The sequence below is a fragment of the Hyperolius riggenbachi genome, chromosome 6 (genome assembly GCF_040937935.1).
Source record: "Hyperolius riggenbachi isolate aHypRig1 chromosome 6, aHypRig1.pri, whole genome shotgun sequence".
Classification (NCBI taxonomy): Eukaryota; Metazoa; Chordata; class Amphibia; order Anura; family Hyperoliidae; genus Hyperolius; species Hyperolius riggenbachi.
The window spans coordinates 153964621-153981150 of NC_090651.1; the positions used below are offsets into that span (position 1 = coordinate 153964621).

Below are 16530 nucleotides of genomic sequence, written 5' to 3' on the forward strand. Positions count from 1 at the left end.
AGTGAACCCTCCACTGCATACCTGTTCTGTTCAGTGAACCCGCCACTGTATTCCTGTTCAGTGAACCCACCACTGCATACCTGTTCTGTTCAGTGAACCCGCCACTGCATACCTGTTGTGTTCAGTGAACCCGCCACTGTATACCTGTTCTGTTCAGTAAACCTGCCACTGCATACCTGTTCTGTTCAGTGAACCCGCCACTGTATACCTGTTCTGTGAACCCGCCACTGCATACCTGTTCTGTGAACCCACCACTGCATACCTGTTCTGTGAACCCACCACTGCATACCTGTTCTGTTCAGTGAACCCGCCACTGCATACCTGTTCTGTTCAGTGAACCCGCCACTGCATACCTGTTGTGTTCAGTGAACCCGCCACTGTATACCTGTTCAGTTAACCCGCCACTGTATACCTGTTCTGTTCAATGAACCTGCCACTGTATACCTGTTCTGTTCCGTGAACCTGCCACTGTATACCTGTTCTGTTCAGTGAACCTGCCACTGTATACCTGTTCTGTTCAGTGAACCTGCCACTGTATACCTGTTCTGTTCAGTGAACCCGCCACTGCATACCTGTTCTGTTCAGTGAACCCGCCACTGTATACCTGTTCTGTTCTGTGAACCCGCCACTGCATACCTGTTCTGTTCAGTGAACCCGCCACTGTATACCTGTTCTGTGAACCTGCCACTGCATACCTGTTCTGTGAACCCACCACTGCATACCTGTTCTGTTCAGTAAACCCGCCACTGCATACCTGTTCTGTTCAGTGACCCCGCCACTGCATACCTGTTCTGTTCAGTGAACCCGCCACTGCATACCTGTTCTGTGAACCCGCCACTGCATACCTGTTCTGTGAACCCGCCACTGCATACCTGTTCTGTTCAGTGAACCTGCCACTGTATACCTGTTCTGTTCAGTGAACCTGCCACTGTATACCTGTTCTGTTCAGTGAACCCGCCACTGCATACCTGTTCTGTTCAGTGAACCCGCCACTGAAAGTGTTAAGTACCTCACCTTTATCAAAATGAATGAGGCATGGATCCCGGAGGGCTGCTGCCCGCCCCAAGACTAAGTCAGTCCCCGCACACACAGCATCTCTGCCTGCACGCCGTGTGACTGGCTGCCTGGCCTGCCCCAAGAAGACTAAGTCGCTCCCAGTCCCTCCACACAGCATGTCTGCCTGCAGGCCGCTTGACTATCTTCTCCGCCACCACCAACAGGGTCCGGGACTCCAGGCGGATTGCTGAATTTTTTAGGCCGCTGCTAGCAGCGGCCGCTGTAATAATTTTTCTGGTGCGTGTACATGGCTGCCTAATTTTTTCTGGCTGCACTGCGGGCAGCTGCAACAACAAAAGAAAAGGCATGTATATGCGCCCATTCCGCTTCGTGATCATTACCTTGCCGTGGTGAAGGGGCTTGCGTATCACAATGAAGCAATGACCGCCGCCTAGATGAGTGTCTCGGGGGGCACACCCACGATAATAAGGTCGTTGCCTCATTGTGGTCAGACCAAATTTGATCAGCTGGACAGTCACTGTTCTGTCATTCAGCAACATCAGCCAGGCGACCATATGGGCTGTAAAGCCACCAAAACCTGCACTCTTGCCATGGTGCGCACCAGTCCAGCACGGCCGTCACTACACAAACAGCTGTTTGCGGTGCGTTACACGGTGAGTTTGGTGTGTCAGTGTGAAGCAGTACCTTAATTACACTACCTGATTGATGTATACACATGCAAGATGTTTTAAAGCACTTTAGGCCTGTCATTTAGCATTGAATGTGATTTCTGCCCTTAAAACGCTGCTTTGCGTCAAATCCAGATTTTTCCCGGGGACTTTTGCCATGTATCCCACTCCTCCACCTGGGGGTCCAGGTGTTAGACCCCTTGAAACATCTTTTCCATCACTTTTGTGGCCAGCATAATTTTTTTTTTCAAAGTTCGCATCCCCATTGAAGTCTATTGCGGTTCGCGAACTTTTACGCGGACCGAACCATACGCGGAAGTTCGCGAACCCGGTTTGCGAACCTAAAATCGGAGGTTCGGCCCCACTCTAGTTATCAATAAAGATGGTATCACTGCAGAACTTATCACAACCTTGGCCTCTGCTCCCTGGCTGATTCTATGAAACCACTGAGTACCTTGTCATCTTTCACTGACTCAGAGATCGAGTCCACCCATAGTCCTAGCGGTCATGAATTCAGCTGCCCCTTCACCATCATTCTCCCCATAACATCAACAGACAGTGTAAAAGCTTATGCACAATGATCAACACTTCTTCAGAATATTAGATATTTTATCACTTGATTGTTAAGTTTTTACTTACAGACACATGTTGGTATATTGAGCCATTGTCCAGTCGAGCATACTGCAGTCCCATCTCCAGACAATGTATAGTCTTCCAGACATTCAAAGGTAACCTTCTCACCATGCTTGTAAGTTTCCTTACTGTCTTTAATTCTTCCATATTGCAGTGGTGCAGGAGTTTCACAAGAATCCTCTAAATAAAAATATAACAAAAAGCTGAAATAGTTGTATCACATAAATGGGAAATGTATGTGATCAAATTTTGGATACATATTCTTTTTATTTTCTTGTAACATTTCAGCCCGCAGGGTTTTTACTCCTTATGCATCGGAGCAATTTTCACCTCCCATTCATTCGCTAATAACTTTATCACTACTTATCACAATTTATTGATCTATATCTTGTTTTTTCCGCCACTAATTAGGCTTTCTGTGGGTGGTACATTTTGCTAAGAGCCACTTTACCGTAAATGCATTTTAACAGGATTAATAAGAAAAAAATGGAAAAAAATCATTATTTCTCAGTTTTCGGTCATTATAGCTTTAAAATAATCCACGCTACCATGATTAAAACCGATGTATTTTATTTGCCCGTATGTCTCGGTTATTATACCATTTAAATTTTTCCCTATCACAATGTATGGCGCCAATATTTTATTTGGAAATAAAGGTGCATTGTTTCCGTTTTGCGTCCATCACTATTCACAAGCTTATAATTTAAAAATGTTTGTAGTATACCCCCTTCAAATGCATATTTAAAAAGTTCAGACCCTTAGGTAACTATTTGTCTTTTTTTTTTTTTTTTTTTATTGTAATTTTTTTTTCATTAAAATTTTTATTTGGGTGTGGGACATAAACAGTAAATGTTTAATGTTGTTATCTGTGTAAATAGTAATGTAAAAAATGTGTAGCTGTAGTTTTACTATTTGGCCACAAGATGGCCACCTTCCTTTTTGTTTACCCTCCTTGTACTTCTCGCTAAGCGGAAGTACAAGGGGGAAGTACAAGGGGGATGCGGAAATCTTTCCGGGCAGAAGAAATGAAGCCTCACAGGTGAGCGCTTCGGTTTTTCTGCGGGGGAAAGGGATCGGTGATCGGGAACCATGTTCCCTTTCACTGATCCCAGGGCTATCGGGGGACACAACGGGGACGTGGGGGCGTGCCCGCGATCGCGGGCGGGAGCGCGCCCAAGCGCGGGGGCGCTGCGGAGCTGCCGCCCGGACGTGAGAAATTTGCAGCATAAAGAGATTAATTGTTATCAGATTATGTGCTATATGTATTTGGACAGTAGATGGCAGTATATGCATATGATGACTAAAAAGATGTTTGAATTTATTTTATATTGGTTTTATGAATTGATCTTAAGTTTTATGAATTAATGTAAAATAATAGTAGTAGTGTATTGGATTATGTTGAAACTTTTTACTGTACTGGGGTGCTGGAGCTGTTCTATCATCTGACAGCAGAGGAGGCGGAGAGATACCGCGTCTATTTGCTATTGTTGCGTTCCACTAACCAGGAAGGGGGTGGAGCGCATATAGTTTGCGTCCATGCGTCCATTATGACGCATGTACGCGGAGGAGATACAATGTAAATTTTTGGAACGCACGGCGCTTGACGCAGTGTGCTCCATGCGGCAGAAATCACAGAACGTGAGAGTGGAAGCGACGTCGCGGAAGGAAAGACGCCATGGAGGGTACTATGGCGTGTATATTTAAACACCCGAATTTTTATCACACCGTAAGCAAGCCCCTGAGGACGCAACAGCGAAACCGGTCGGGCCTACGGGTGATAGAGAGTGAAGGTACTCCAGAGGAGGATAAATTGATGTGCCAGTTAGCTTCATGGGTCCCTATCAGAAGGGCCCGGAACTGAGTATCACCGATTGTATTCAATCTGTATATGTTGTGGATGTGCAATAAATGGAATGATTTTAAACGGTATACACTTAGATGTGTTTTGGTTTATATTATATTTCATTTAAAGCAAATAAAGAGAAGAGGTGATCGTTGGTGATTAAAGAGGAGGAGATGATCGAGGCTGTGATTGGGCCAAAATGCATTTGAGACCTTATAATCTGGGTCTTAATAAAATCCGGTAAGCCTGCACTGTATTGGGTGTTTGGTGACGGTGAAGAATTTGTGGAATACCTATAGTGCTGAGGTTGTTTCAAGAAATCCTTCATCTCTGTTTCCCTTTAAATCTGCCTCACTGTATTCACTTTTGTAGCCAGTGGCTTAGACATTCAAGGACAACTGTAGTGAGAAGTATGTGGAGGCTGCCATATTTATTTTCTTTTAAACAATACCAGTTTCCTGCCAGCCCTGCTGATCTATTTGGCTGCAGTAGTGTTTGAATCGCACCAGAAACAATAATGTCACCTGATCTGCTGCATGCTTGTTCAGGGAGTGTGGCTAAATATATTCGAGGCAGAGGATCAACAGGATAGCCAGGAAACTGGTATTGCTTAAAAGTAAATAAATATGGTAGCCTCCACATACCTTTCGCTACAGTTGTCCTTTAATGGCTGTGTGTTGATGTTATTGCACAGCAAATAACCTTACACTGTTAGAAAAGCTGTATACTGACTGCTCTACAGAGTATCACAGCGTCATATCTTCAGTGCGGTCTGTTCCATGAAAAGATGAAATAGAATATTTACAAAAAAGTGAGCGGTGCACTCACTACTGTGAGATGCTGTATGCTGGGGGAGACATCCTTTCAACAGTGTGTGTGTGTGTGTGGGGGGGGGGGGGGCTACATTTATTATTCTGCTTGGGGCCCTGCATGGTCTTAATCCGGCTCTGATAAGGAGGCACTGGCACATATTGAAGGAGGATAGAGGGCTGCAGAAGATTCTCCCGGAAAGGCCACAGTTTATTTATAGAAGAGCCCCAAATTTAAAACAAATACTAGCACCAAGCTTGGTGGAGGGCCCAAAGAGGAGGGATGGCCCCTTCTGGAGGCAGAAGGGGTTCTTCCCATGTAGGGGGTGTAAAGCATGTGAAGAGGCTATAGGGAAAAGAGTGGGTGAAGTTACATCCAATGTCAATGGGGCCAAATTTAAGATTCAACAGAATATCACCTGTAACTCGGTGGGGGTGGTATATTTGCTTTGGTGCGGGTGTGGAAAGCAGTACGTGGGGAGGACCACAAGGGCACTAAAATTCAGGGTGCAGGAGCACATTAGAAACATCAAAAAGGGCTTCAGTTGGCACAGTGTGTCTGAGCACTTTAAAACCCACCACCAGAGTAACCCAAGGGGCCTGCAATTTTGTGGGTTGGAGAAAATGGAATATGGATGAAGGGGGTGCCATAAAGTGAGTTATATATCCAGAAAAGAAACTAGATGGATCTATGGGATGGGGAGCCTGCAGCCGGGAGGGCTTAACATTGATCTGGACCTTAATTGCTTCATAGCAGATAACTAATGGTAAAAGTGTTGTAATACTGTAACAATGTGAGTGATTAAACATTACAGATGTGAATTGGGGGCGCACGTATAGGGGGGATGCGTGCCCACCTAGGTAATCACATCTGGAATATACAGGAAAAGGTTCTAGAAATTGGATAATAATAGAAGCATGCTGCATTTTAAAGGGAACCAAAACTGAGAAGGATATGGATATTTCCTCTTAAAATAATACCAGTTGCCTGACTCTCCTGCTGATCCTGTGTCTCTAATACTTTTAGCCACAGTCCCTCAACAAGCATGCAGGTGCTCTGACTGAAGTCAGACTGGATTAGTTGCATGCTTGTTTTAGGTGTGTGATTCATCCACTAATACAGCCAAAGAGATCAATAGGACTGCCAAGCAACTGGTATTGTTTATAAGGAAACATCCATATCCCTCTCAGTTAAGGTTCCCTTTAAGTATATGAGTTTAATATTGCATACAATACTGTATTTAATACCTGAACAGCGAGTTAAGATGGAATGTGAATAGGGATATATGAGGACGGAGGCATGCTTATTTAATGTTTATTTATGTTTGGATTAATGCGTATTTATAAGCCTAATATTGTATATAATACTGTATTTAATACCTGAATGTGAATCAGTGATATATATGAGGATAGAGGTATGCTTATTTAATGATGGATTAATGCATATTTATGTATGGATTAATAATTATGTATATTTGTAATGGGAGTCTATGTATAAAATGAAGGCGGCTTGGAAGAAATAGGATGTACAATAATAGAAGCCTGCTATGTTATTGGAATGGTTTATTGTTTTGGGAAATAGATATTGTAAACAAGCTGTCCCTCTATTGCAAGATGGGCTGCGGAATGGACCAATAGAATAAGGAGTCTAATAGCTAATAGTAAGGTCGCATGACGTAGGAATACGCATGACGTGGAAGTAAGCGTGATGAGGGCGACCAATAGAACCGCGGAAGGATGAGGGAGATGCGGCCAATGGCTGCGTTGCAACATTTACAAATATCCTGGTGTGGCATTCAACCTCTGTGCCCCTGATGAGTCACGAGGCAGTGACGAAATCGATAGGGCGGAGGTTGGACGAACCAGGAAGTGGACGGCGTGAGGCGGCGGACGGTACAGGACGGTCTCAGTGGAGTAATAGGAGATGAGAAGGCCGCAACATTAACAGCGCCCTGCTTGGCAATGGGGGAGAGCCCGCAAAACTATGTGCCCATATTAATGCCTGGATAATATGAGTTTAATTTTAAAATAAAATTTTATGAAGTTTTACGGTATCACGCTATGTTAGCCATTTCTTTGAGGTCTTAACAAGGAAAGGGTGAAAGTGGATGTGACCCAGAGGCTAATGTCTAAAGAGGCACCAGGACCCTGAGGCACCAAGGCTCCTGGATTTGTGCATGGTTGGCCAGTCTAATAGTGGCCAATACATCTGGTGAGTTTGTCTGCTGTTGGGTGTCTATGGTGGAGGTGACACACTGGACCAAGAACTATATATATGGACTGCTGACAATAATAGGATGTGCGCTTAAGCGAATATATGTTGATACACACGTAAAGGCTGGAAAGCAGAAGGGTTTCTGTTCTTGGAACAAGTCATAAGAATTGAGATCCAGTCACATTTACAGGTAACCAAGAGAGTGGGGAAAGTGATCCCGCGGAAGGGAGAGTCAACACAGGTAACACCATCCTCACTACATGGTTCACCATACGAGACAATTCCACACAGTCCATATTCAGCCACTTATCCTCATTCTAGATGGGTAAGTGAGGAGGTACTCTTAATTGAAAGATTGCAGATAGTACATTCTTCCCGTAGGGAACCTCAGTTACTTTAACTGAGGTTAGTTAAAAAACTTGATTTGCAGAGTATACCTTTAAAGAGGATTTCTAGAAGCAGTCAAGAACAGTGTGATTCGGACTGTACAAGGCTACGATGTACAGACGGAGAGGCCGTCTTTTTCTGTAAACATCAAGCCAAGTGCATTAAACAAAGTGATTCTCAGAAAAGAGACAGGTCAATGGAAAATGGAATTTTCCAGGGCTTGCGCAGTAAAGATGGGGCTCATCATGATATTACGGGTTTTCATCAGCCAATAGTAGACAATGAGATATTGATCTGTCCCTGCTCAGATGATGTCACATTTAACTCTTTGAGCTTCATATAAAATAGGGAGACAGGATGGCAAGAGCTACTTCTGTCTTCTGACTTCTGGCTGATGACTTCCCCTTTCTACTCTTTTTGTAATGTCTTGTCATCTTATCTAACTGTATGCTGTACATAGCCCTAAGTGCAACGTAGTATAGATGTAACATAAGAGAAAGCATGGTTTCCATTCAAAAGGAATGGACCAAGAGCCTGTAACGCAAAGAGGACTTACTACAGACCAATTGCTTTGCTGAGGTGTAACGAACATGTAGAGATAAGCATCTGTATATCTGTTTACTGAATAAACTCCTGAAACTTTGACAACTTCTAAGAAGTTCTATCTCCTATGCTGTTGCTGTCAAGTCATCACACTTCCTGTGATATGGTGCTGAACGAAGGTGTAGTGTTGTTGCCAATAGCAACCAACGTATAGGTTCTTACAATGGTTAGACTGCAGGATGGTTCTTTCTATACTGATCTGTTTACAAAACTAACAGACAGGAATTCTTTACTTCGTTTTGAGTACTTCCACCCACCGGCCCTTAAGAGAGCAATTCATAAAACACAGATGTTGAGGGTGGGTAGGATAGTATCTGACCCTGACCAATGTGAGCTTTGTGTTAACGAATTGAAGGACAGATTTAGAAAGAGGGGATACCCATAGTCCACATTACAGACTCCCATAGTGGCTGCACAAAAAAGTGCACCTCCACTTCCAGTAGGATACCTTTCATTTCTAAATATAATACAGCTTCTAATAAGATTAAAATTATCATCAATAATAGATGGCCAATCCTAAGAGACGGACTCCCTAGAGTTCCAGGATTTAGAGATCCCCACTTTTTTCCTTTAAGAGAGCCCCCCTCGCTAAGGGACAGGTTGGTAAGATCTGATATTGAATCAGCTAGGCCTGACCCTGCTAGTACAAGGAGAAAATGAATGTATCTGTGTAGGAATTGTGCTCAGTGTTGTAGTGTCTTGGGAGGAAATTCTGTATGACACCCTCAGAGTGGTAAGAAGTTCCCCATCCAGGGTTTCCATGATTGTAATTCCAGGTATGTAGTATACTGCATTAAATGCCAAGTTGTTTTTTTCGCCACCAATTAGTCTTTTGGGGGGCAGTATTTGTTTTCTGTAATTACTTTATTTTGTATCCATTTTAAAGGGAAATGAAAAAATACACTTTTTCCAATTCAACCCCCGATAGTTTTAAAATAAACAATGCTATTTTAGATAAATCACACACATTTCATTTGCCCATTTGTCCTGGCAATCCCAACATTTAAATCATGTCCCTAGCGCAGTGTATGAGGTAATATATTATTTGGAAAAGTGTATTTTTCCTGTGCTGTGTTTCTTGTTTTCACATTGTACCCTAGCAATAATTATAAGCCCTCATTTGCAAAAATAAGTTATATACCCTCATGTATTCCCTGTATATAGGTGGTGTGAAAAACTATTTGCCCCCTCCCTATTTTTTTATGCTTTTGCATGTTTGTCACACTTAAATGTTTCTGCTCATCAAAAACCATTAACTATTAGTCAAAGATAACATAATTAAAGCGGAATATAACCCTGCATTTCAACTTTGCTCTAAAACATTATTTACAGTATATTATATGCAACCAGCATTTTTTTTTTTACTAGACCAGCATTGGAAGGGTTACACAGGGCTTTAAAGTCCCTAGAGATTTCTGCAACCGAATCCGAACTTGAGTTAGATACTTTTTGTTTACAAATATGTGTTTATTATGACTCATCTCTCTCACTGAGAAGGAGCTTGGAGGACAGCCAAAGAGATGTATCTATTGATAAACAGTTACACACTAACTAAATAGAATGTAACCATCTGAATGTCTGCACGGAACTTAAAACCTCTGTGTTTAACCCTTCCAATGCTGGTCTAGTAAAAAAAAAATGCTTTTTGCATATAATATGCTGTAAATAATGTTTTAGAGCAAAGTTGAAATGCAGGGTTATATTCCGCTTTAAACACAAAATGCAGTTTTAAATGATGGTTTTTATTATTTAGTGAGAAAAAAAACCTCCAAATCTACATGACCCTGTGTGAAAAAGTGATTGACCCCCTTGTTAAAAAATAACTTAACTGTGGTTTATCACACCTGAGTTCAATTTCTGTAGTCACCCCCAGGCCTGATTACTGCCACACCTGTTTCAATCAAGAAATCACTTAAATAGGAGCTATCTGACACACAGAAGTTGACCAAAAGCACCTCAAAAGCTAGACATCATGCCAAGATCCAAAGAAATTCAGGAACAAATGAGAACAAAGTACTGTAATTGAGATCTATCAGTCTGGTAAAGGTTATAAAGCCATTTCTAAAGCTTTGGGACTCCAGCGAACCACAGTGAGAGCCATTATCCACAAATGGCAAAAACATGGAACAGTGATGAACCTTCCCAGGAGTGGCTGGCCGACCAAAATTACCCCAAGAGCGCAGAGAAAACTCATCCGAGAGGCCACAAAAGACCCCAGGACAACATCTAAAGAACTGCAGGCCTCACTTGCCTCAATTAAGGTCATTGTTCATGACTCCACCATAAGAAAGAGACTGGGCAAAAACGGTCTGCATGGCAGATATCCAAGGCGCAAACCACTTTTAAGCAAAAAGAACATTAAGGCTCGTCTCAATTTAGCTAAAAAAATCTCAATGATTGGCAAGACTTTTGGGAAAATACCTTGTGGACCGACGAGACAAAAGTTGAACTTTTTGGAAGGTGCGTGTCCTGTTACATCTGGCGTAGAAGTAACACAGCATTTCAGCAAAAGAACATCATACCAACAGTAAAATATGGTGGTGGTAGTGTGATGGTCTGGGGTTGTTTTGCTGCTTCAGGACCTGGAAGGCTTGCTGTGATAGATGGAACCATGAATTCTACTGTCTACCAAAAAATCCTGAAGGAGAATGCCCGGCCATCTGTTTGTCAACTCAAGCTGAAGCGATCTTGGGTGCTGCAGCAGGACAATGACCCAAAACACACCAGCAAATCCACCTCTGAATGGCTGAAGAAAAACAAAATGAAGACTTTGGAGTGGCATAGTCAAAGTCCTGACCTGAATCCTATTGAGATGTTGTGGCATGACCTTAAAAAGGCGGTTCATGCTAGAAAACCCTCAAATAAAGCTGAATTACAACAATTCTGCAAAGATGAGTGGGCCAAAATTCCTCCAGAGCGCTGTAAAAGACTCGTTGTCCCTTAGGTATCATTCTGTCAATTTGTTTTATTTTTACAAGCTTTTTATTTTGCTACTGAATACATGAAAAAAAATATTGTTTTTGGTTCAGTTTGTCACTGAAAGTGGGTGTTTTGAAAGCTAGAGGCTAATGTAATTTTTTCGAACCTTTCCCATGGTTGATCATAGCTTTAAAAATTACATTTTTTTTTCATAATGGAATGAGTTTGTCACTACCTCTTTTTTTATTTGATGGGGTTCAAGCTATAAGACACATAAACATGTATTCTGCAGCGGAACAATGTGTGCTAGTTGGGGGTTGCATGGTGGTGGTAGTGCCGGCTGAAGCAGTGTCCTGTCTACTTCCTCCACGCCCATTGCTGCACCTGCCCCTGCCTGACATATGGCAATATCCTTGCCTAGGCCTAGGAGACTCGTCATCCTGCTCCGACCATTCTTCCCCGGACTCAGGCTGCACATACGGAGGGTCCACCACAACGTCATCATCAGCATCATGGTCATCATCATCATAATCAAGCTCTTCCTCTGACTCCACCGCCTCCTCTTCCGCCCCTACGTCCCCAGACACAGACCCCTCTTCATCAACATCATCTAATAACAGTTGTGATTGTGGCCCGAGCTCAATCTCTGCCATATCAGTCCCCAGTATGTCCTGAGCTTCTTCCATCAGTGTTTTCTCAGATGCTGGACTGAGGGACAGAACACTGTCATCCTGGGATTGCTTCTGACCACTGGGTGCTGGGGTGGATGTCACATCAAGCGTGGGATGTTGGCTGCTGCTGCTGGTTGGCGTGCTGCTTGCAGTAGAGGTCTGGGATGCAGTCATGATGTCCATCAACACCTCAGGTTCCATCGGCTCAACCACCACACGGGGACCAGAAACTTTAAAATATTGTGAAAATGGCGTCTGCTGTCTCAGTCCAGGCTGTGCTGCCCTTTCTGCTGCATCACGACCCCATACAGCTGGGTGTCCTCTCCCTGGCCGTGGAGCAGTCCCAGAAGTGGCTGAGGCAATGGAATTCCCTTTCATGACACCCCCACGAACCCTGCCAGACATTTTGCTAATCAATCACTGGCTAATGAGATGATTAATACCAGTGAGCAGTGAGCACAGTAGTACAACCTAAGTGAAGGGTATCACTGGGTAATGAGATGATTAATACCAGTGAGCAGTGAACACAGTAGTACAACCTAAGTGAAGTGTATCACTGGGTAAAGAGATGATTAATACCAGTGAGCAGTGAACACAGTAGTACAACCTAAGTGAAGGGTATCACTGGGTACTGAGATGATTAATACCAGTGAGCAGTGAACACAGTAGTACAACCTAACTGAAGGGTATCACTGGGTAATGAGATGGTTAATACCAGTGAGCAGTGAACACAGCAGTACAACCTAAGTGAAGGGTATCACTGGGTACTGAGATGATTAATACCAGTGAGCAGTGAACACAGTAGTACAACCTAACTGAAGGGTATCACTGGGTAATGAGATGGTTAATACCAGTGAGCAGTGAACACAGTAGTACAACCTAAGTGAAGGGTATCACTGGGTAATGAGATGATTAATACCAGTGAGCAGTGAACACAGTAGTACAACCTACGTGAAGGGTATCACTGGGTAATGAGATGATTAATACCAGTGAGCAGTGACCACAGTAGTACAACATACGTGAAGGGTATTACTGGGTAATGAGATGATTAATACCAGTGAGCAGTGAACACAGTAGTACAACCTAAGTGAAGGGTATCGCTGGGTAATGAGATGATTAATACCAGTGAGCAGTGAACACAGTAGTACAACCTACGTGAAGGGTATCACTCGGTAATGAGATGATTAATACCAGTGAGCAGTGAACACAGTAGTGCAACCTAAGTGAAGGGTATCACTGGGTAATAAGATGATTAATACCAGTGAGCAGTGAACACAGTAGTACAGCCTAAGTGAAGGGTATCACTGGGTAATGAGATGATTAATACCAGTGAGCAGTGAACACAGTAGTGCAACCTAAGTGAAGGGTATCACTGGGTAATAAGATGATTAATACCAGTAAGCAGTGAACACAGTAGTACAGCCTAAGTGAAGGGTATCACTGGGTAATGAGATGATTAATACCAGTGAGCAGTGAACACAGTAGTGCAACCTAAGTGAAGGGTATCACTGGGTAATAAGATGATTAATACCAGTAAGCAGTGAACACAGTAGTACAGCCTAAGTGAAGGGTATCACTGGGTAATGAGATGATTAATACCAGTGAGCAGTGAACACAGCAGTACAACCAACGTGAAGGGTATCACTGGGTAATGAGATGATTAATACCAGTGAGCAGTGAACACAGTAGTACAACCTACGTGAAGGGTATCACTGGGTAATGAGATGATTAATACCAGTGAGCAGTGAACACAGTAGTACAACCTAAGTGAAGGGTATCACTGGGTAATGAGATGATTAATACCACAATGAGCAGTGAAAAACAATAGTACAACCTAAGTGAATTGTATCACTGGGTAATGAGATGATTAATACCAGTGAGCAGTGAACACAGTAGTACAACCTACGTGAAGGGTATCACTGGGTAATGAGATAATTAATACCAGTGAGGAGTGAACACAGTACAACGTAAGTGAAGGGTATCACTGGGTAATGAGATGATTAATACCAGTGAGCAGTGAACACAGTAGTACAACCTGAGTGAAGGGTATCACTGGGTAATGATATGATTAATACCAGTGAGCAGTGAACACAGTACAACCTAAGTGAAGGGTATCGCTGGGTAATGAGATGATTAATACCAGTGAGCAGTGAACACAGTAGTACAACCTACGTGAAGGGTATCACTGGGTAATGAGATGATTAATACCAGTGAGCAGTGAACAGGGACGCCTCTAGCCTTCTTGTCCAGGCAAGAAATCCTGTGGCGCCCCCCCCCCATAAAAAATAAAACAAAAATCATATACATTCCAGAACACTTCACACATGATATAAGCCATCAGAGAAGGATAACTATGAAACGGGGCACTGGGCAAGATAACACTTTGCCCTCCACTGATGGTCACCTGGCTTATTTAGTTAGATTTGGTGGGGGCTAGCAACCACTAGTGTTGGGCGAACACCTGGATGTTCGGGTTCGGGCCGAACAGGCCGAACATGGGCCAGATGTTCGGCATGTTCGGCCCGAACCCCGAACTCAATGGAAGTCAATGGGACCCCCGAACATGCCCATTTTAGGGGCCCTATGGGGTCGCAGGCATAAGGGGGGAGCATGCCCCGATCGCGGGGGGGGGGTCGGAAATTCCCCCCAGCCCCTCCGCTAGCGCCTAGCGCTCCCCCCTCTGCCCGTTTCCCATAAAAAAAGTTTAATGCAAGTTAAATAGTACCGGTGGCTGGCAGTGGAGTGAGGAGGAGGAGTCCGAGTAGGAGAGTGACGCGTTGAGTCCGGGCAGCGGGCGGTTCAGCGGTAGTACACTTGTGGTACTTCCGCCCTTTCTCTGACCTCACGTCCTCTGCATACGAGGGTACGCGTTATGCATACCCTCGTATGCGTCATCACGTAGAGGACGTGAGGTCAGAGAAAGGGCGGAAGTACCACAAGGGTACTACCGCTGAACTGCCCGCTGCCCGGCCTCAACGAGTCACTCTCCTACTCGGACTCCTCCTCCTCACTCCACTGCCAGCCACCGGTACTATTTAACATGCATTAAACTTTTTTTATGGGGAAGCGGGCAGAGAGGGGCAGGGCCAGGCCGAGGCATAGGCTGGAGAGGCTCCAGCCTCAGGGCGCTGTGTAGGAGGGGGCGCAGAATTCATTCAGCTGTCATTCCTAATTGTGTTTGAAGCAGAAAGAAATAAGAAAAGGGGATACATGGCAGTGACTGCAAGCCATATAACTAGATATTAAGGTGTTGGGGAGGTTGTGGGCCCTGTGGCGCCTCTTAGTCTAACAGCAATCAGTGTGTGATGGCTGGGGTGGCAGGGATGGAGGGGCGCACTTTGGTGTCTTAGCCTTGGGTGCTGGAGGACCTTGTCCCGGCTCTGGAGGGGGGAGCGCTAGCGGAGGGGGTGGGGGGAATTTCCGACCCTCCCATGATTGGGGCATGCTCCCCCCTTATGCCTGTGACCCCATAGGGGGGCCGTATTCGGCCGGCCATTGAGCAGTTCGGGCGAACCCGAACAGTTTGGCCGAACACCATTAGGTGTTCGGCCAAACTCGAACATCACCCGAACAGGGTGATGTTCTGCAGAACCCAAACAGTGGCGAACACTGTTCACCCAACACTAGCAACCACCAGGCCCCTAAACTCTCTCTAGACCCTAGGCAGCTGCCTAAGTTTGCCTTGTGGATGATCAGCATTGTATGCCATACAGCACATGCTGCCTGTATGCACCTCAAATAAATACAACACCCACACTACAAGTTCCAATGTCAGTCACATTGCAAGATTGGATTATCAAGCAAGACATTCTTCCTTTCAGAATCATTTTTCACAATCATTATGAGATATGCAGATATGTTACCACTTGTTAGGATAGGACTGGAGTGGGTATATCATGACATTGAAGGGCTGATATGGTAAGGTGGTTTAAGGCCCAGTGCACACCGAGCGGTTTTAGCAGCGATCCACCAACCACATCTGTCTGTGAAAATGCTTGGCTAATGTATTTCAATGGGATGGTGCACACCAGCGGTTTGAGGTTTTTAGCAAACCGCAAACGTGCCTCCTGCTGCACATTTGCGGTTTGCAGAAGCGATTCTGCCTCAATGTAAAGTATAGGAAAAATGCTAACCGCACTGAAAAACGCTAGATCAGAGCGGGTTTCCAGGCGTTTTTGCTACAGAAGCTGTTCAGTAACAGCTTTTACTGTAACAGGATTTGTAATCTGCTTCACAGAAACGCTCGGCATGTTTAGAAAATGTCTCTGAACATGCCTAGAATCGTTCTGAAATCTGCTCCAAAAACCGCTAGCGTTTTGAGGATCTGCTAGCGGTTTTGGTGTGCACTGGGCCTAATAGTTTGATTCATAATCCATTCTGGAGATAAGCACAGTGTGTTTGTAGTGTAAGTGATACAAGAAAAGAGAAGTAGAATGGAGGGAGGAAGGGTAGTAGAGGGTCAGAATTGATTACATGGATGAGCAGATATCTATGAGTAGAATAGAGGCTCAGTGGGTAGTACTACTGCATTTTAGTGCTGAGTCCTAGGCTTGAACATTGGCCAGGGCAAAATCTGCATGGAGTTTCTGTCTTCAGACACTTCAGACATTTCCTGCATCCTAAAAAACATACTAATAAGTCAACTGGTTTACCCCAAAACAATCTTATATTGAAAATATTAGACTATAACTGTGGTAGGGATTAGATTGTGAGCTCCTCTGAGGACAGTCAGTGACATGACTCTGTAAAGTGCTGCAGAATATGT

The 16530-nt window shown here is 44.1% G+C and overlaps 1 protein-coding gene across 2 annotated transcripts in view; it reads right to left on the reverse strand.

Moving 5' to 3' along the window:
* LOC137521184 (coagulation factor XIII B chain-like) overlaps positions 1–16530 on the reverse strand; it is a 701298-nt gene that overhangs the window by 508997 nt on the left and 175771 nt on the right. For both annotated transcript variants that reach the window (XM_068240112.1, XM_068240111.1), the window contains one exon: positions 2325–2498. In XM_068240112.1, the coding sequence (XP_068096213.1) occupies positions 2325–2498 (174 nt within the window). The remainder of the gene's footprint in view (positions 1–2324; positions 2499–16530) is intronic.